The sequence below is a fragment of the Syngnathus scovelli genome, chromosome 6 (genome assembly GCF_024217435.2).
Source record: "Syngnathus scovelli strain Florida chromosome 6, RoL_Ssco_1.2, whole genome shotgun sequence".
In the NCBI taxonomy this organism is placed as follows: Eukaryota; Metazoa; Chordata; class Actinopteri; order Syngnathiformes; family Syngnathidae; genus Syngnathus; species Syngnathus scovelli.
This window is the reverse complement of record NC_090852.1, coordinates 9,576,414-9,598,176: the sequence shown is the minus strand read 5'-3', so window position 1 is coordinate 9,598,176 and position 21,763 is coordinate 9,576,414. Positions and strand designations below refer to the sequence as shown.

The following is a 21,763-nucleotide window of genomic DNA, read 5'->3' as shown; positions in this document are numbered from 1 at the left end:
AGGGAATCACTCAGTGGTTCTCCAATGCACTTTCCACCCAAATGGTCACATGTGCCACATATACTGACACACATCTGTACTTGATAAGAAAAGAAATAATTAAAACTTGTCAGCCATGTTATGTTTTATTGTTTATAAAAAGCTGTTTGGCGAGATCACACATGGATTACAGAGTAATCTGTCAGCCGTAAAATAAAGTACTCTGTCATGGCTGCATGGATCAATGACAATCAGTTTTATCATGTGGTACATGGTTATAAAAACACATTTCTAGAATCTGACATTGGCACTTTTCACTGGCTTTAAAAATCCAACAAGGCAGATGGGTGAAATAAGAGGCCTGAGAACATCTCCAAGCCATTAAAGTTAAGAATAGGAAAAATATATTTCCTTCAAAAATGAAACAAGAGCCATCTAGTGGCAGTAAAATAAGTGCTGACAAATTAGTAGAGATCTAACAGAATGGCAAATGAGAGTGAAAGAAAACATCAAATGGGTGACGTTTTCATGTTAAAATAAGTTAGGACTCAGAGGATGGTTTGCACATAACTGCACAAATAATTTAATTTTTCACAGAAATTGGCCTAATCTCTCAAGAAAGGCATTATAAATAAATACATAAATGCAAGAGGCAGAAAAATACAGGCACTTTTTTTGACCATTGTGCTACTGCTAGATAGATTTTGTTTTCATTCAGGGACAAAACTATTCATGTGTTTGAAAAAAAACTTTTTCAAACATCTATCTACAGTACCTGCTTAGGGAGAACATACACAGGTCTAGTTTGCGCAAATGTTAACCCAGCCTGGTGATTACACCAAATGGACTATTGTGCATGACAACGCGCACACACACACGCCTTCCACAGTGCACGTCCACTCCAATACCCAAATGGTTGACTCCACTTAATAAATATGGTCGTTTAGGAATGGGAGAAATATGTGAATTTCATTAACAGCGCTACTACATATGATACGCCCAGGCTGATTGTCATGGGGCATAATAACGTTGAAACATGAAGGTGCAGCAGGGAATAATCGGTGACATTGAACAGAAGAGGGCACAATGACAAAGAGCTAACCTGAGATAAAACAGTGCACTTTTAGGGGCATTTATAGTACAGTTCTAATAAAATGCCACGAGTGATGATGGATATGATTTAATCTACTATGTAGCTCTCTTGACTATTATCTAAACTGACACTATATGGGAGGGGTGTCCTGTTTAAATGCACATGACAGTGCAGGATATTGTTAGCGTAGTGTTCCTCCTTGGCACCAAGTTTCTGAGAAAAGGTATGTTGACTCTCATCCAGAGCTACAAAGGTCAATATAGAGATACAGTACAGCATATCCAATGGCGAGACAGCAGAAATGTCAAGAATATATATGTACCAAGAATAGATCTATAAATCTCCCAAATAATCATCATGTTTAAAAGTGAAAAGAGTTTGATTAGTCAAAAATGATCAACGGCCTATGAGGAGATTTTCGCAAGTGGTACGTTGGTAGCACTCCCGTATTTGTTAATTTATCAAATAATTCCCTTGATCACATAGCTTTGTGAAATTAACACCTGGCGTGTGGTTGGTGAGAGAAAAAGAAGGCAACCATTTTCACACTTGGTGTCACCTTGTGTTATTGTACCAGATATAGTCTGTTATTTTCATACCCTGTATGTATCCAAAAACTGAATAAAGTATACATTTGGTGGGGGGGCGGGGGTCTCGGGCACAACTTCAATTTGTCAAACGTTGTGGCTATTTAAGCTAGCGGCACATCCCTGATGACATATTCACTCTTTTTACATACCAGCACACTTTTATGAAGGTGCAAATCCACAAACATAGAGCAAGGCCTCCTGGGATACTACACAATAGTGCATTGATGGAAAAAAGGAAAAGAAAAAAAAAAAAAAGCATTACTCCACAATCTTTCTCAGAGGTTTTCCATCTGAGTCACAGCCTTTGAGGTCCTTTTGGTCAAAAACAATATGATTGGCCAAACAGATGGCGACAATGCCTAAGATTACAGAGCAGGCAATGTAGGTGGTGACTGACTGTGCAAATTGAACAATGGTACCCATGAGGAGGGTGGGAATAACCTGAGAGAGAAGGAAGGTGCTGTCTAAGATGGCAAAGTCCAAGCCGACGCCGCGGTCTTCATATCCCGACTCCAGCTCCTCCGGGTCGGACCCGGTGGAGCTGTGAGCTGAGCCGTTCGGGTTGAGAGGAGCAGAGTAGTAAATGTCCTGGCTGAGGAAGGCGTTTCCAAAGGAGGGGCCAGCCGTGTTATTTAGCACGCTCTCCTCTTCCGCTGGACTCAAATAGTCTCTATTAGCTGTAAAACCTTTTTTGTGAGGGTTTTTGGTTTTCCTTTTTGGCATATACACCTGAAATGGGACGAGACATGTTTAAACCGCCGTCCGAGATCGCTACATTACTCCCTAAAGAAATAACTTCGTGGCAATGGGTGCTTACCTTTTTCTCCTTATGGTAGTGGCATGTGAGTGTGTAGGGCAATGTCTGCAGCGCTGCGTACGCATAGCCAGTGAGGGCAGCCATGGTTGTGACGAGGACCACGCTTTTAGACAGGCAGATGACCAAAGCAGACACGGTAAAGCTCACCATGCTGCTCAGGTAAACCCAGCGTGACCCAAAACAGCGAACCATACGACTCATGATCATTGAGAAGAAGGTTGAGGTAGCACACTGCAGGAACAAACCCAGACTTCCCATACGGATACCTAAAATAAGAACATAAGTTGAGTTACAAGAGGCGATAGAAGTCTTCCAGCTCTCATTAAATGGGATAATGAGAAAGCCAGATGTTACATGCTACATTCAAAAGTGTCAAAAAATGAAAACCAAATGCCAGCTAAGGCTGTTAAAATATTGAGGTTATAAGTGTCTTTGATGGCACCCTTTAAATACACAGAAAGGGAGAATGGGAAGGGAGGATATTAAAAAAGCTTCTTAAACCCTCACATTAACCTTACATTATGAAATCATTGGGAAGCATTAGTGCCTCAAAGTCTGACCCGCTTGGCTGACCATACAAGTATTAAGTCGGCATCCTGCCAAAAGAACAAATAGCAAGAATCTGATCTTTAAAAAACAACAACAAAGACATTAAAGCCAAATGGATGGGCAGTAGTCTTCGAAAAATCAATATGTTGACACTTGAACCTGACCAAACCATTTGTAGCTAGATATCAAAACTGTAACAATGGTTTTACATGATTGCACAATCAGAACAGACAGAAAACAGATTGTTTCTGACCTTCATCATATCGTTGTCTGGGCACACTTCCTGGTACCGCACTAGGAACTCCACCATATAGGCCTTCGCCTACAAAGACTGTGAAGAAAAGCATGAAGGACATGACAGCCATCCAGCTGCAGAGCTGAGCCACGCATAGCTGCCACATCACCCTTGGGACATGGCAGCAGCTCCTATAAATGGCAGGGGTCATAGACCAGCATGTCCTCAGCAAGCATAGCAGAGGTCCAGACTTTAGCAGCTTCAACTTGCACTTAAGCAGGTAGCAGCATGAGCGAGGCACACCGCACTGGCCAGCTTCCATTGCGCTGGGTCCCGGTTCCAGCAAAGATGCGGCCCCAAGCGAGCCGCTGATGGCGCTGGAGGGATCTTCGGAAAACTTCATTGTGATGAGTATGCTGGGAATGAAGATAAGGATGAGGAGAAAGAAGAGGCACTGGTCTTGGCCTCCGAGGTAAACAGAGAGCATGCTGTGGCTCCAGTCGAGTGCAGGAAGCAAGTATCCCACACAGCCTCCCAAGCTAACCATGAAGGAGAACATGGCGAAGGCTTGGTTACAGTCCTCCCCATCTCGATACAGGTCTGATAAAAGCGCCTCCAATGGCGTGAAGCAAACTTGTCCACAAAAGTCAAGAAGGCCAACTCCAAGGATAAGGAAACCCACCTAAAGCAGAGAAGAAAAGAAATTGTGTTGGACGGGTCTTTCGATGACCTGATGAAGTATTTCACACAAAATTCATTTAATTGTTTCCCCTCATTCTGCAGATTGCTTGGTCGAGCGTGAGCATAATTGATGCGGACCTAATAAACTAGTCCAAGACCATGGCCACTACCAAGTTTATTTTGGGACGGTACTTTGTGCTCTAGGGCCTTTGGTTTCAGAACTAGCATTGGCCTTTGTTGGAACGTGAAAAATACATTTTATTACCAAGGTATACCAGGGATGTCTAAACTACAGCCCGGGGACAATTTGTGGCTGCCATCCATTTTTAGCGGCTGCCATCCATTTTTAGCGGCTGACAGGATAGGATATAAGCTACAACTACTCCAAGCACTTAAAATAAATAAAATACATGCACTGAAATTATTTACTTTACTCATGAGACTCCAATAACGATTTACATTTCTCTTCATAATTGATTTGATCATGTTTAGTCAAATAAAGCTGAAGATTTACTACCAGACTAAAATAGACTTTTAATGGTCTCATTACAGCTTCAAAGTCACCGCAGGTCCCTTGGGGTGAGAAACCAATCAGACTTCAATCTACTCTGTGAAAAATGAGCTAAGCAGGTCTGACCCCAAACAACATTAACTAGTGGGTGGCGCAGAAATAGCTGAGACCACAAATTTACCAGGTTGAAATGGAGCACATCTTTTAGACATAATTTGCCCAAGACGTCTACTTTAAGTCATCACTGCTATTTACTGCTGCACTGTAGCCTGGTAAATATTCACATTATTAGAAAACATCAGCAAGAGAATATTTCATTACGTTTTGTGTTCAGGATTTACTATTTCCATCACTTGTCTGCATACCAAGTGTTTTGTTTAGAGAAGAACGCAAACAAAAAAAAGTCCCAAACAAAAAAAAGTCCCTGTAAAGTGAATGTCTTGTAAATGTGACATAACAGGAACAAGTGTTAACAGCACTGCCAGTTTGAATGGTTTAAATTTTAAACTTTAAAACAACAACAAAAGCAAAAACCCCTATATCTACTGTGGAGTCCCTACCTACATTTATTATTTCATGTGTACCTGTGGCAAAACCAAAAGCATAGAGTGAGTGATTGTTTTAACAAATTACTATGACTCATTAATTAGGTTGTGTAATTGGCTGGCGACCAGTCAAGAACAAGCCCAGGCCCGCCTATGGCGCCTGTCAATTGGGATGGGCTCCAGCTATCCTGTGACCCGTGTAAGGGACAAGCTACATATATAGGAAGTGAGTGGATTGATCAAATTAGTCAAAGTCAAAGTCTCCTTTATTGTCAATTCCTCCGCATGTCAAGACACACAAAGAGATCGAAATTACGTTTCTCACTATCCCAGGGTGACAAGACAGAGTTCACAACGCACATACAAGTAAACAACACAGGAAAAATAAAACAAGATGATGAACAATAAGAGTGATAGCACGCGAGCCACTCCCGATGCGCAGCGGAGTCCGGAAAGATGACAGTCAACCAGGCCACTGTGAACAATTAGGAGTTACCCACCTGGAAAGTGCGTCCTCTCCAGGCAAGGTGCGCAGCCAGGATGTCGGCATGGGGAATGATAAAAAGGGCCAGAAGGACTCCCAGAGATAGCAGCAAGATAAAAGGTTTCCTTCTTCCGTAACTGCTCTTGCAGTTGTCACTGGCTGAGCCAATTAGAGGGATGAACAGAAGCCCGAGAACCGGACCAATGCCTGTGAATGAAGCGCATAAAGGATATAGTGCAAAGTCAACGGTTGGCAGCCCAGCACAAGGCAAAATGCAAAATTGAAATGGAAGCATCTGCAACATAAGGATTATTGGTTAAAATGCATTGTTCAGCTTTGCAACTTGTTAAGGGGACTAAGTCTACTCATCATTTGTTCTCTGTATTAGAGCAGTTTATGCATGTAGAGTATTTTTGAACTGGTCATTCCAAGGAAAAAATTGCCATCATTATTGACTGACGTTGGTGACGCTTCCTACAGATGGGGCCCCTGCTCGAAGGCACGCCTTCGTCAGCTAATATTCCACACATGACTGCATATGGCTAATTGGAGCACAGCACACCACACGCAGTGTCCACAGCTAGATGGCCATGCAATATGAAAAACTGCTTGAACTTTAGTTTGACAAAAAAAAGGTACCCTGTAGTTTTTCCTGGTAGAGATATACTGAGGTAAAATGTAATTGATGGATTTAATATACAACAAGGAAGAACTATGTTGGGCCGCGACCCACCCTCAGACGCTGGCTCGACTGGGGCAGCAGAAAAGAATGCGACCAGTCCAGCCTTGACATCGTCAAACAAGTTTTAGGAGATAGGCGTGCCAACACCAGGTACTTTACGGCACCATTTGTTTTTGTTTGTTTGTTTCAGCAAGTCTCCATCAAAATACGCCTTAGCGTGAGAACGATCTGTGGTGCTAAATATTTCGGGGCGTGAAATCTTTTTAAAATATTTTTCATTCATCTATTCAATGCCTTGATTATAGTGCAATTATAGCAACAAAAGCGTTCACACTCACACCTAGGGATAATTTGTGCTCAATCGGCCACGAGGAAACCGTGAGAAAACCCACAAAGAAACATGTAAGCTCCACACAGGGAGGGCCGGATGTGGAATCAAACCCGCACCCTCCTAACTGTGAGGCAGATGTGCGAACCAGTGCGCTACCGAGTTGCCTTTGTTAAAACATAACATATCTTATCATGAATGTACAGGGGCAGTACAACTTCAGGGGGGCACTGAATGAAATGAAAAAAAAGCCTTTTAATGTCTCCTTTCTTAAGATTTTTAAAAAATATTTACATTATATTACAGTGCATCTCACTTAGAGGTCAGCTCAAAAGCAATTAATCGGGAAATGATGTTTGATAAAATACTGAGAGTATAAACTAGTTTATAATATATGTCGACCACAGAGAGTGGCAGATCGGTAGTAAAGGAGACAAGTTAACTGTAGCCAGTCGTCGCCTCCGTCCTGCAGCTGTGCAGGCCAATCACAACATGTCTGACCAGCTACAGCTGTTCACACGGCTATTTGCTCAAAACACGCGTTCGTTCACTCACTCACTCACTCACTCACTCACTCACTCACTCACTCACTCACTCACTCACTCACTCACTCACTCACTCACTCACTCACTCACTCACTCACTCACTCACTCACTCACTCACTCAAACGCATGTGATTACACATATGAACGCACACAGGCACAAATAAACTGCAGCGTGTTTTCAGGATCACACGGTTTCCATTTTTAGACACACAAATCAGATTTACATCCAGCCCAAACCACAAATACTACACTGAATGTTATCTTTAACAAAATATGACCGTTCATACTAGTAGTAGTATTTTCTTTAGAGGAGTGAGTCCATTCCTGAGACAGTAAATTACCAAAAGAAATATTACCCAGAGGAGTGAGCAACCAACAAATGGCTATTAGATAAAGAAAGCCATTTGAGAACCTTACACTAGCTAGGGGCAAAGTGGCTTTTAGCCTTCAGAGACACAATATCCATTTTCATTCAAATAACACTCAGCCCTTCCATTATGATAATAGGATTGTCGAATAAGGCTGAATGCCTTGCAGCACAGCCTCGTTGCAAAGGACATCCCAATGAAATAATTTTTAGCTAATGGAGAAACCCAAGGCATGTAGACTATTGAAGATGTAAAATACTTGAGCTATCCAAAAACATGATTTGTTTTTTTGTCCAACTTCAGCTATAACCTGTCGGGCACAAGACAGTTTAAAATTAGATGCTTTAAAGGGATAAAAGTAAAGAGGGTTCATTTTCACTAACTAGCCCTGTTTAGGTATTTTTTGAGCAGGAAAATGAATTAAAGTTAGAATGTTCTATTTTCATTATAATCATTGCAGATACATTGCTTATAATGTCACAATAACCGGGATCAGCCAGCCTTAAAATGCATGTGGACATCTCTACTTAGGCCCATTTCAACCTCTGAGACCATCATAAAACGATTTGCCTTTACATGGCTGATTTAAGAGGAGTTAAGTAGCAGCCCCTACGCAGATAAAGTGCCCTATTTCCTTTCATCAGTCACCAACATACGCAAACACGCTTCCCAAGAGGCTTTATGCATGATGATGAAATGTTCATAGGTTGTTACATATTCAATTGAAATCTGTGAGGGTTCATTAGACCTTCATTTCCCCTGAAGGCCACTTATGGAGTACCCCCTCCGCCGCTTACCCGACAAAGACATGCTTTAAACGGCCACTTAGCTCAAGGGTCGGCCTCCTCAATGTTCCTTGATAATGTATGTCGTGACAAACCTCAGGGATTTCTACAATTTGGACTTGAAACCTTGTTTATTCCGGAGTGTAAAATGTAAGAATGTATTCAAAGTCATGCTCTCTTCTAATCGCCGCTATCCCACTGAGCGGTGGACAATTACAAGTGTTTTCAAAGTCCGCTCAGAAGGATAGTCTTGAAATCAAGTCTTTAGTAGTATATGCCTAAAAGTAGTACATATGTCGAATATTTTGCCGTTTGAGGGCCAATATGAAATGGAAACAGTGCCTGGAAAGCCCCTCCATACTAAAACGTCTCTAATCACATTAAGACTTAAAGTTGCACAAATTGCATATTTTTTCAGTCATACTTTTCGATTGTCATGGGGTTGTTTTGTTAGATTCCCATGAATGAGGTTTTAGTTCTCCCTTTGCTGTCAGTAAAATGTGAGGAACTGGCACGAGTTTGGCCATTAGCACCAGAACTGCTTTGCTTCTTAATGGTAACCACTTACCTAAAACCATAGTCATGTATCGCTCCTCCACACCAGCCTCGAGCAGCAAGGGTGGCACATATGTGATCCCTGCTGCCACACAAATCTCGAGGCCACAGGTAAGGGAGTTCAGCAGGAGCAGACGCCACTGAGACCTCCATCCAGGCATATTTACGAGGGCTGGCTCGCCTCTTCTCCCCTCTGAGATGGCCACTTGTTGAGCTGGGTGGGGGTTTAACTTTGGGGAGGCAGATGGGGCCGCAGGGGACAGTCCACAGCAAAGACGCGTAGATGTCGTCGATCACTTGGAGAATTCATCGTATTCTCGGCATTCTGGATCTAAAAAGGAGGAAGTTATCAAATGATCAAATTTCCACCCAAACCATGTTGCAATGCATTCTTGTAAAACAAGCCGCAGACTTGAAATAACAGTTGCTCTAGTCACTGTCTTTTCGCGGTAAATCTCAGCATTTTCCAAGAGATTGTCAAAATCAGCAACAAAAGGGTGTGATTTTTGATGGATCGTCAAAGCTCCTCACCAATAGCTTTGAGACAGCAGGAAACAGAACAACAGGCGGCAAAGAGATGAGTCAGCTGCAGCAATGCAATGTGGCAAACACACTAAACCATTTGCCAAGAGAATTCTGACTCCCACTGATGCTTTGCTTGTCTTTTAGAAGTGTCAAAACACCTACGAGAAGTAATTTCAGAGTCTCTTTCGCACAGTTCAACCAGTCACCATGTGAGCAAAAAAATACCTGTAAGCGTAACACCAAAGGTTAACAGCAACATCTGTTCCCTTCATATTTTATACACCCTATTCATCACCAGGATGGAAGGCAACTACATCATTTTGACAATCATTGCCCAGTGACATTCTCCGCATGTCAATCCTACCAGATGTCACTCGACTTCACCCGTTTAGAGTGATCACTCTGCTGTAACCAGCAATATACACCCGATCACGGAACGAATTAAGTTCATAAGTTTCACTCTACATGACTTAACCCCTAACCAGTAAGACTTAACCCCTAACCAGTAAGACTTAACAACCAGGTAAGAAACACTTCGTCAATCTCCGAAGGCAAAAGAGGACAGGCAAAAAAAAAAAGAATCAAGTAAAGATGAAGATGTATGTATCATCATCAGCTCTAAAATAATACACAACAAGAACAGTGAGCACAAAGACAAACGTGGTGGAAACCACATAAAGCTATATTTGTATTTGGTGAGATATTTCTCCTCAAACGCTGCCCATCTGTTCTCTCCGGGAACCAGAAATGTCATCATCTTTTTTGTGGAAAAAAAAAACACTATGCATTGCAAGACTATACAATATATTATTTTGTTAAGTAATTGTTTTTTTATTTGTGTGAAATTGTGAATATGTTTGCTGTAAAAATATATTTTCCGTCGCTGGATGAATAAAGAAGATGCCATGAATTACATTTTTAATGGTGAACAAGTGACTGTGGTATGGCTCAAGTGATACGTAGAGTGGTCAAGTGGTCAAGCCCTTGTGACCATGTCACACATGTTCTCTTGAGCACGACACTAACTGAACCCCCAGAAGTTTGTTGAACTGAGCCACTCACATTGAATTGTCAAAGAAAGCAAGCCAATTTCAACACTCAATGTTGTTCAATAATTTGATCGGTCATTTTTTATGCTATTTTATGTCTGTACAGCGACCTTGAGTGCCTTGAAAGGCGCCTTATAAATAAAATGTATTATTATTATTGTCATAAAAAAAAGAATAACTGGGGATTGAGCAAAAGAATAGATTAGTAGAAAATTATAAATTTGACCAAATTTGTACATGGCTTCATTCTGTTTAGAACAGTGGTTCTTAACCTAGGGGTTCGGTGAGTCGGCTTCAGGGGTTCGGCAGAGCTGGTATGTCATAACCCCCCTCCCCGTAAAGAGGGGTTCGGTGAATGTGCATATGAAACTGATGGAGTTCGGTACCTCCAAAAAGGTTAAGAACCACTGGTTTAGAACCACTAACAGAAGAGTCATGAATCCCGAGACAAAATGGTTTGTTTAAAAACATAAGGACGACGTTAAGTGTTTTTAAATGGTTGTGTTAATTAGAGGAATAGATAACCAGAGAATTTCACATCTGTCCGATGCGATTCCTCCCAAACATGAAAATAAATTGGGCACACTGATAACACCCATCAGGGGACCAGCCTTGGGCATGTTTGGCCATTAAAAGTTCCGGCCTACTTATTGTGAGCACCCTCCTTTTCCACACGCTTCCATAAAACCCTGAGATCAGCTTGGTCTTTGACCATAACAAGAAGAATCTATTTATGCTTAGTATGCCTTTATGATTCTGACTCTGTGAATGCACTCTATTGTAGAGCCAGCTGTGTTTTGGACAAATTTTCTCACAGAGAAATGAAACCAACAGTGATAAGAGAATCTGATTGCGTACCGCATTTTCCGCATCATAAGGTGCACTTAAAAGCCTTTAATTTTCTCGCCTTTTGTGTGGACCGAATTCCAAAATCTGTAAATGTTGTGTGGGTGCCACTACAGGCACGTAATAAGCAGACCCGATGAACCAATCAGTTGTACGTAAAATATCTAGACCAAGGCGGTAACCCAATCAGAGAACTGTGCGTAATACGTAGAGTATGTACCTCCGCCATGATGGATAAATAAATACTTTGTGCAAAGCAAACAGCATTAGGACCCTCTAAAATGGCATTGACAAAGAGACATGCTTACGAGGCACAATTCAAGTTTTCTGGAAAGCCGGGGTCATTGCCGAAGAGCGACGTGACAGCGACAAGACAATGAGGGAACCTGACATGTTTCACGGCGAACTTACCCAACTGTATCATTCGGATACAGAAGAGGAGCACTTTGATGGATTTGCGTATGAATATTAACAATAATGTGAGTACAGTACAGTACATGGTTAAATAGTAGAATAAAGTACGTGTAACCGAACTCACCGTCTTGCCCCGTTTCTGTGTTTTATTTTTTACCATAAGTCATGGCATGCATGCGCCCTATAATGAGGTGCGCCCTATATGTGGATGAAGTACAGAATAGCCCCCGCAATTGAGTCTGTGCCTTTTAACTCGAAGCTCCTAATGGTGCAAAAAAATACAATATATACTCGTGCCTCTGATGCGTCTCCCTTACTACACAACAAAATGCTACATAGCCATGCCACATGTTGCTGTGCTATTGGTATAAACTGTATGTCATTATCTGGATAGAAAATGACCTACCTGTATATCAGGATGTGTAGTCTTGCCTAAACTCTTACTTCAAATAATCTGTATATGGCTATCTTCCAACAGTAAGTATGGCTTGGAAGAGAAAAAGGCTACAGGATGACATCAGAGACAACCACAGTTGAGACTGTGGTGACAGGGTGGGTGGGTTCCTTGTGTTTTTGGCTCAAATTGAATGGCAGCTGCTGCATGCAGCATTCAGGCACTCCTCCCTTTGGAGTTCCTGCACTCTCACGGGACTGATCGCTGGTACAAAGAAGTGGAAAACCTTAAATTTTGACCGCTTTCCATTTGTATTTCTAACAGATCATAGACAACATAATGAACATCAGAGGTCCATAACACCAGATAGGCTTGTGTATACATTGCACACATCGGCCCGATTAAAAGCTACATTATCTGGTTAATTGGTAGCTCTAGAATATTGTCTACAAGTTGAATGTGTCAGTCAGATTGTATCACACAAATCATGTTGTTGTTGCTCTACTGTCAAAGAATGCTTCAAGTATGTTTTTTGTTGTCGGCAGAAATCAAGATGAGCGTGACTAATTCCGATCAAACAGGTTTGCTGCCTAAATGGCATCTAAACAGGTTCACCAAGTTGAATGCAGACCATTTTCAAAAAGAGAAAAACAAAGTTCAGCGCAAATATTGGATTAAAGTATATTTGGATATTACAGTGTGTTAAGCCTGTATGCAGTAATTATGAACGACGGCAATGTCAACAAGCTCCATTTGCCTTTATACTGCTTATGTGTGTTTTATTATTATGTTGCCGTTGAGGGGCTGTGGCTTACATGTCATGTTCTTTTACTCGGAGTGCTCCGATTTCGGCATCATTATGTCCATAACGCAGTTGTGTTTTGGAAGTTAAATGTGAATTTACTGACGAATGCTTCCGGAATCCTTAATAGTAACTACATCATAATAGCATGCCCTGGCATGACTGTGTTACAACATACAGCACATCAAACATACCCCACAAAATGTGTGTGCGAGGCTGGCTTCCAGACGGAATACATTTTTAAAGTAACCCTTGAGACAACCACCTTAACATATGCATTTACCAGGTGAACATGAGAAATGCAACCTCCACCAAGTCGTGGTGACCTAATAAATGTGAGCCTGCTCACCTTTCACTGAGGCCAGCAACATTTTTGGAAGTTGCCAGTTATTGTGCTGGCATCTGCAAATAACATTAACAATGGGCTGTACAATGGAGCCGTGGAACCTGTTGTGAATCAATGAGGCTGATAACAGGGCTCCCTACAGAATTTATATTGTGAATGGCGAGAACTATCGAGAGCTGACGCAACAGTTAATGGGTTTTCATTCAACCAATATCAGGTGCATTTACGTGTCTTCAAAAGAGCAGTTAGTTTGGTGTTTAAATTTTTTTTTTCACAGGAAGATGAGTACATAATCTAGCTAATTGAGTTTAGTCCACAATGTGAATAGCTGGTAGTTGTACTTTTCTGGTAAAATACATTTTTTAAGTTTATTAATATGAGGGGAGTTTTACATAGCCAGTGTCACAGGTTTTATGTTCTCTATGTGTGCATGTGTGTGCATATATATCAGTTAAAAGATGAGCAGTCACGTCTGATTCACAGAAGAATTCATGGTACCAGATTGTAATACATAATGTAATGAAATACTGTGAAAAATGATACTCACCGCTCGCTGGTCCCCAAGGAAGACGATGGATAATCATCAAGTAATGGATAATCATCCCCATAAAGAATGAAAGAGCAAACCTGGCTAAGGTTTTCAGCTTCTCTACTTTTATACTGCATCAGTTGACATCGACTGTTCCCTCCTCTACTGAATCACCTCCCTTTCCTCCCTCTTATTAGTCACTCTTCCTCCCCCATTCCCTTTTATAAACCTGTAAATTAGGAACTGCAAAAATCCCAAAGCGTACTTTTTTCTGTTTTCATTTGCAGCAAAACATATTGTTGCCCGCCCCAGAAGCCTGAGATTGGATGTGTGCAAATACAAACTGCGCTTACGGCAAAAGTGAAAATGAGACACTTGAGTCACACCTGTTTTTGTAAAAAGAGCCCATGACAGAATTGAAGTATACTATAACAACCCCACACAAAGGCCATGTCCCCGAGCTAATCTTTTTACAAGCTTGTACGCTCTAAAAGTTCTGTTGTGGGCTCACTGACTAAGTGTCATGCCAAACTGCCTACTGCTTCATCGCTATCTCCTCAACTCTAAGGTCATACTCTTGAATGACCACTTGGCTGCGGACAACTTAAACCTGTTTCACCAGCTTAGCAAGTAATAAGCCTCTTTGAGTGGACGCGTGCGTGCGTACATACGTATGTATGTATGTATGTATGTATGTATGTACAGTCAAACCTCGACATAAGAATTTAATTTGTTCTGGGACCTACTTCGTACGTTGAAATCGGATCAAATATTTCCATAAGAATACACTGTAATTCATGTAATTTGTTCCACAGCCAAAAAAACAATGATAACACCTTAATAAATACTGCAAGATAATACACATAGCAATAAAACAAATGCATTACAGAGAGATGTATTGTCACTGTACCTTAGAGACGCAGAGATACATACGTACCGTAACTTACTGTAACTTAAGAGTATGTGAATCTCAAACTAAAATACAGAGGAAGAAAAATGTGGGGCACAGGGAGCTCTGAAAGGGAGGTTGGTTAGCGCTGCGAGGCAGTGGAGTGGGAATAATATTGTTACAATACGACTGGCTTTCGGGAATCTCCATTTCTAGAGCCAAGAGGCCGATCAATAAGAAGACGGGGTGCGGGTGAAGAGCTGCAGCTGAGTAGTGGGATTGGCTTCCCCAGAATTAAAGGAATTCAGAAAATCACAGATAAAGCTTGATTATGACCTCTTTTGTCCTCAAGGACAAACACAAGTATAAATGTGATATTTATAACAAGGGCATGCAACATAAATGTCCTTGGTTGAAAAAAAAAAAAGATTTTCTCATCAGTGGAGGATTAGAAGAAATCACCGCACCACGCCTCACGGCAACACTGCTCAATACAATACGTGGGAAAAGGCGTTAAGAGCATTCATAGAGTAATTATTTCTTAATAGCACACTGATTATATGTTAGGTTAGCCAAGTTTGAACATGGGTGTGTCTGCATTATTCAGCTGTTTTTGCATTGAGACTGTCTCCATACATGTCGACATCATAGTCACATTTGTCACCGAGAACCAGGAAGACTTAGTTTGTTTTCCCTTGTGCGGTGCGGTTCTATATTTATCATATTTGGTCGTTTTTATTACAAGCGTTGGTCAAAACATACATGCACGTTTAGAAAGAAAAGAAGTTTAAATTCCGTGGCACCTATTTCCACAAACATGCATTCGCCAGCAATTGCCAAACCCAACAGTACCCATAAAAGCTATGACACACTGTTCCCTGCTTTGATTCAAAAAAAAAAAAGGCCAAAAATGGAAAGTTTTTAAAGCTTTAATGTCAGCCACATTATACTAAACACCCGTGACTGGATTGGAGGAATCAATCACTCACTGTGTGCTTCAACAACAAATTAACCTTTAAGTAAATACGTGACACAGATACTTAAACAGAGAGCAGACATGTAGCTATTAGCCTGCATTGTGTTAAAAAGTTACCGTTCGACTCAGGTCGGCAGAAAAGTCACATGATTAAAAAGGACATCGACGCTTTTGTTAATCCCAATAATGCTAGACACAGGTTGTTCTGGTGCACACCTTTTGTCTTCCTGATGTTTTGACTTAGTAGCCTTTTGTAATTACACAAGGCGGTACATAAAAACATGTTAGTCCACATACTTACTCGATAAAAGGCAAAGCCCTGGAGCCAAGCTTTCTGGAAGAACAGGAAAAATCAAGCATCACTTCTACTAAACCAAAAGCACCCGTCAGCAAACAAAAAAACCTAATCAAGATAAATTCCTTCCATTTTAATTACGCATCCTGAATCAGGCGTGCACGGCACGTCGTGCTGCTAAAACGGCTTCACAAATAACACATTGTTTGCTATCAACAATAGCGGAAGACTAATTTGATTGCGGCCCAGTGTGTACGCACCCATCAGCTTTTGGACGACAGTCCCGGCCCTCCCTACACGCTTTACTGAGATCATGAGCTTGATCTTTTCACAAAGCAAAGGATGGCTCACATATCAAAGGTCGCTCCACATACTTTCAATCCGTGACATGAAAGAGAACCCTTGTAATACCCACCAAAAAAAACATCAGTCTTTAAAACAAGAGCACAGAACGTTTAAAACCTCCAATTGTCCTCTTTGCTGGTGTACGTTCCTGGAAGTTTGAGGCATCTTTCTTTTTGATGCACTGCCTTACAAACTTGTGTAACAAGACGTCAGGAGCGTGTGTCAGTGCGAGCATCTGGCCGAGCGAGTCCTTATCACTCTGGGAAAATGTTGAGGCCCAAGTCAGTGTTATCCTTGCTCCAGGGCCTATATGTCCTTATGTTGACCTAAACTCCCTTCAGCAGTGCTCCTCATTGATGGGGAATTACAGAAAAAGTGATAGGTTCATCTGCCATCTGTTGTACACCTTTCCCATGAAGAGAGCTGGGCCGGAGGCTGTTTTGCTTTCAATACCATGCGGCCTCATCTACACTTGAACAATGTGGGCAGAACTAAATGGTGTCGGTGAATGGAATTAGTGAAGGAGAGCAGGGTAGGAGTGAAGCAAAAGCACATTACTTGAGGCAACAACAAAAGGGGATTCGTTAGAAAAGCAATCTAGAGGAAGTTCAAATATGAAGAATTTATTTTGAGTGTTGGATTAGCTGAACTTTGACAAGGCTTCTTGTCTTTAATCAAACTAGACATTCAAAGTGGATAAATGTACCTTCGCTCTCTTGCATCAATTTAACTTGGCTGCAATCCCAGCAGGATGTCTGACTGCTATTTTATTTATTCAGGTAAATCACATTTCCACAAAGAAGACAAGTTGTATTATTATTTTTAAAAAGTAACAAGTAGGATAGCAATATTTGTTTTGCTATTGGGAGCCAAAAGGTACGATTCGTTGTTAGCTAACCCTTAAAAAGTGGCCACAATGTCAACCAATAAAAAAAGCTGGGCAACAGTGTCACAAAGGTGACATTCCTTGTTGGCGGGGTAGCTGACATCTTTTCGTTTCACTTTGGCCCATTAGCGGAACATGTAAGCGGTCTTTCTCTTTGGTGCAGCTGACTGAAGAGCACTATTACAAGGAGGCTGTTTGGACTTTAGCCTTGCAGCTTGCACAGAGCTAGGAAGAAACAATTTTTGCTTCTCATCGATGAAAGATTCAAAAGGAATGAAAATGTTACATATTCATCCCTTTGCTGCACTGAGAGAGCTTAGTGGCCTCATGTGCACTTATGAGAGGAAATCTTCCTGGTGTTTTGCTTTTGATTAATGGTTACTACTCCCCCTCCAGTCGTAACAAATGATCTCACTATGCAATTAGTAGCTAGAGCAAAATATTTGCTTCAAGAGCAAAAGCGGGGCAAACTGATTTGCCAGGTTAAAGAGATTGTAAGAAGAAAGCAAACGGATCTGAGCAATTTGCTCAATTTAATTTACCAGTGAGATAACCAACAGTGGTACATCCCAGTGGAGCTCTCCCTGAGGTCATATAATCGGGAAATCACCAAATACCAAAGAAGAAATATATCACTTAAGTCACACTAAAGCCTCAAATCTCAGCTGAAAGAAATTACTGTTTGAACTTTTGATGGCCAAGCAATGATCTCTCCTTTGCAAGAGAGCAAAAGATCGAAAGCTGGAAAAGATATTATTATGTCTATTATGGGTCAACAACATTGCAAGAATGCAGGAAAGTGCTGTGCAGCATTGTTTCTTGCCTATCAAGACATTGTGGTGGTGGGGAGTGTATTCCCACAAAAAGTCTTGAATAGTTACCATGGAGGGGGGGGGGTCTTGGAGAGATAACATACCTGTGATTGTTTATGGCTACACTTGCTGCCAGAGCAACTGCAGCAAACAAAACTTTGACCGAGAAAGACCTCACGATGACCTCGACTCCCACACTTGACCTTAGTATAGGTGACACATATTACATGATTATTTTCCAACTTGATAGTGTCATAGTTAAAGTTGAACCCGTTTTATTTTGCACTTTAATTTATTTTGAACAAATAGAAAAAATCTGGGAGTTTTTCATTTCATTTAGCATTTTTGTTAATGTATTACAAATTAATCCTAAATTCAGGGAAATTTTAAACTAACTGCGTGGACTTTCATCGGGAAAAAAAAGAAAGGTTTTGATTTAAATTTATCTACTGGAATTTTGTGCATCAAAAGTACTTGTGGTATCATTTACTTGTTATCAGTAAGTACTCAAGGATAAAGAACATCGATCAGTCAAAAAAGTGATATAAACGTAATAAAACGGTCCTGTCGGAGCAAACATAGAAAAAGTTCCACATGATTTTGAAAATTGCATGCATTATTTTTTTTTTAAATTGAGAATCCAGTTTCATGTGGAAAACACAAAGCTTCCTCCACAAAGTTTAGTTAAGTGCCTACAAGTGATTAAAACTGCTAAGCCTTTAGTCCGCTTAAGTAGCTTGGTTTCCTCGACGGTGTGCCATATTCACCGCACTTGCTTTGGGCTGGGGGGGTTGTATTTGACTCGAAGACAGCCATAAGACGACAGCCAGCTGGTTTAGCCTTAGCATTTCAGTTCTCAACTATTAACTCCACAGGTGGGTTTTGCATTTTCTTCAGGTTTTTGTGACACCACCAGACAACTGACAAATATAGTACACAGTTATAGCTCCTCAGTGCAATAAGGCAGTGGAGGCAATAAATAAAGAGTAAGTCATGCTATTATTTTTGCAGGCTTTAAAGCAGGTAAATTCTTTTTACATTTGTAGGACGGTAAATAACATTTACCAAAAAAGCCTTCAAAGCCAAATTGCCTTTAGCAACCATGCATCAACAAGTTGTTGTTTGAGTTAGTTGTTATGATTAACTATTTTATACACTTGTCTAGCCATTTAGAAAAGTTCAAATTTTATGGAATTGGGTGCACAGTTCGTACATGTTTTATTATGCTTCTGCTATTCTATTACAAAGCTGAGTTTGAGATTGTGGAGCTATCAAAGCAAACAAAAGGTACTATTTACTATTCAGTAATACAAGAAGGACGAGTTCAGCGTATGGTCCAAAGTGGACAATAGAGAAAAGTCTATTTTGTCGGCTCGGGTGAATAACCCTCTTGAGAGGTCCATGGAGAGTGGAACAGAGTGGGCAGATCGAGGTATTTTTTAATGGCAGAGCAATCACGGTAACAATAAATGTTCTTTTGTCAGGACATTTGTTACGACATTTTGCTCCACTCTGCTTCTCAAGGTAGTTTTGATTCTAAATAAAACGTACCAAAGGAAATTGAAGGAAAATGTTTGTCTATGAATGGCGATTTAAATTGAGAGGTCAACCTAAACAGAGATAGGAATTCATGCAAATGTATCCGTAGTTGCAATGTTCTAAGTTGGGCCTTAGTACAATTAAAAAAAAAAAAAAAAAAAAAAAATAGTCACCTATTTTTGTAGTTGCTGTACAAAACTAATAACTGCTCTGTATAGTACACATCTTGATGTGTTAAACAAGAACTGACAAAATATTCTCAAAGATTTACAGACAATACTTGAGCACATATCTTGTCCAAACTCCATAGGTTCTAATCTACAGTAGATTGATATTTGTATAATTGCTAAACAACCTCAATCCTCGGAGGTACCTCCAATCAAAAGCAGAATGATCATCCAATTTGACATATCTCGTGTACCTTTTGGTCAGGGAGCATCTAAGAGTGGTAAGAGTGATAATTTCATTATCGTGGTTAAGTTCTTTTTTTTTTATTTCTTGTCACCTGTAGTACTTATGAGCCAAATTTCTCCTCTAATAGTAAGAAATTGTTCAAATATTCATTACTTTTTCAGTTAAGCTTTTATAATGGTGACTGTCACAGAAAGGAGGATTGTGTTTGTCCTTGAAGGATGGAAACTTGTTGACTCTTGTAAGAAAAGATGTTTGGAACTCCACAAAAAAAAAGTACAAAAACAGTATTTGACAGTCTATGAATTGTTGAAAGACACTGGGCAGCATTGTGATATGTGTAGTGCAGCTACAGTATTTCCATGGTTAGTGTAACAAAACAGGGAGATAAAAAGGGACACCATTTAGTATAGAAACAAAATTCTAAAATTATAGCCAAAATATGCACTTCAAAACTATTTTAAGATGGATTCACATTTCATGCTTCAAGTGACAAAATTCAGATTCTTTTTTCTGACGTGCCACAGTTGGTATATGGGTCATCACGGAATTATAAACGAATGGAATCAATTTACTTCAAATTGGAATAAGGCATCACTTTATAATACCGCACTCATTATGGCCAATTGTGAGTCAGATGTTTTACAGAAGTATTGTTAAACTGAAAAGTAAACTTGGAGAAAGGTTTTTGTGGTGGTGAATAATTAATACAACTTACTGTGATGAATCACACGACATCTTGATTGGGTGTTGTATCGCATTGGTAATTGCTGTTAAATTATATTTAATTTCTTGGAAATTTTGCAACCGCAGTGGTTGATCAATCACTTCTCCTAAGAATAAAACATTGCTATCTAGTTGCACAACTAGTCATCATGATAATCAGCAAATAACGGAGCGACTTTCCAGTAAGTGACCAAAACTCCATCCCTCCCTACACTCGTGTTTTCATGTATCACAACAACAGGGTTTTGACACCGCGTCAAAAACGTTTACGCGACAACTAACAATGAATAAAACATTGCTATCTGGTCGCACAACTAGTCATCATCACAATCAGCAAAGAAGGGAGCGACTTTCCAGACAGTGACCAAAACTCCATCCTTTCCTGCACTCGTGTTTTCCATGTGTCACAACACAGCGCCAAACACGTTTACGCACAACTAACAAGGAGGTTGCTACGACAGAAGCGCCTTTTTAGTCAGTGAAGATAATGACACGGTAATACTCTTGTGCGATCAAAATAGTTCGTGGATGAGAGCCAGGCGCACTGACGCAGACTGGAGGGGGAGGGGGTTGCTTCCAAAAAGCACCACGCCGCTGGACCGAAGCTAACCGATGCACATCTTTCCTCCCCTTCTATACTACGCGACAAAAACGCTCATCAAATCTCATGGTTTCATTCTCAGTCGCGTAACCTGTAGCAGGAGTAAATAAGAGCCAGGCTTCGTCTGGGTCAGACGTCGTCCAACAGCCGCGTACAATGAATAAGTTTCATCCAACTTAGCAACGCTTCGTTTATACGAGCGTCACTTACGATAAATAAGCCAAAACCAAATCACAGCGCTTGCACATCAAAGATAAAAAGAATGAGGGGTGTTTGAAAACGTAAATCTAACCTTTAGTTACGTTCACATCAGCTCGGCTCTGAGAAATCCATGCAGCGAGTTGCTCGATCCCGATACACGCACCGATCTTGCTTAACTTTAAGGGCCAGCCAACTCGCCAGCTGTGACTGACAAGTACGTTCAAAGTCAGAAGAGGGAGAAACGTACCACTTCCGCTTTTTACTTTCAAAATAAATCAACACCACCAAATTGTAAAATCACGACATAGATTATTAATTCATTCATTTTTCTTGCTATATTAAATACAACGCAACATAATATAAGAATACAGGATCTTTGTTTTTATAAAATAAAATAGCAACGTCTCTGACGTGTGAAGAAGCAAGCAGA

The 21,763-nt window shown here is 40.6% G+C and overlaps 1 protein-coding gene across 4 annotated transcripts; it reads right to left on the bottom strand.

Annotated features, from left to right (window-relative positions):
* Positions 1–106: 106 nt before the first annotated feature.
* zgc:77158 (solute carrier family 45 member 3) lies at positions 107–21,577 on the bottom strand. 4 transcript variants are annotated; one of them, XM_049724391.2, is made up of 7 exons: positions 13,671–14,072; positions 11,988–12,239; positions 8,761–9,078; positions 5,501–5,691; positions 3,282–3,945; positions 2,480–2,745; positions 107–2,391 (listed from the first exon to the last, which is right to left on the bottom strand). In XM_049724391.2, the coding sequence occupies exons 3-7, from the start codon at positions 8,906–8,908 to the stop codon at positions 1,921–1,923; spliced, it is 1,740 nt and encodes a 579-aa protein (XP_049580348.1). In that variant the 5' UTR covers positions 8,909–9,078; positions 11,988–12,239; positions 13,671–14,072; the 3' UTR covers positions 107–1,920. The 4 variants fall into 4 exon arrangements, with proteins under 4 accessions (XP_049580348.1, XP_049580345.1, XP_049580347.1 ...); XM_049724388.1 differs by lacking the exons at positions 11,988–12,239; positions 13,671–14,072 and adding an exon at positions 21,425–21,577; XM_049724390.2 differs by lacking the exons at positions 11,988–12,239; positions 13,671–14,072 and adding an exon at positions 15,635–15,755.
* Between the last annotated feature and the right edge of the window lie 186 nt (positions 21,578–21,763).

Excerpts from the sequence above, each read along its gene's own strand:
- zgc:77158 (XM_049724388.1), bottom strand. The coding sequence starts at position 8,908 with ATGCCTGGATGGAGGTCTCAGTGGCGTCTGCTCCTGCTGAACTCCCTT. Across the intron at positions 5,692-8,760 it reads ATACATGACTATGGTTTTAG|GCATTGGTCCGGTTCTCGGG; the intron begins GTAAGTGGTTAC and ends CTTCATTCACAG. Across the intron at positions 2,392-2,479 it reads ACTACCATAAGGAGAAAAAG|GTGTATATGCCAAAAAGGAA; the intron begins GTAAGCACCCAT and ends GTCCCATTTCAG.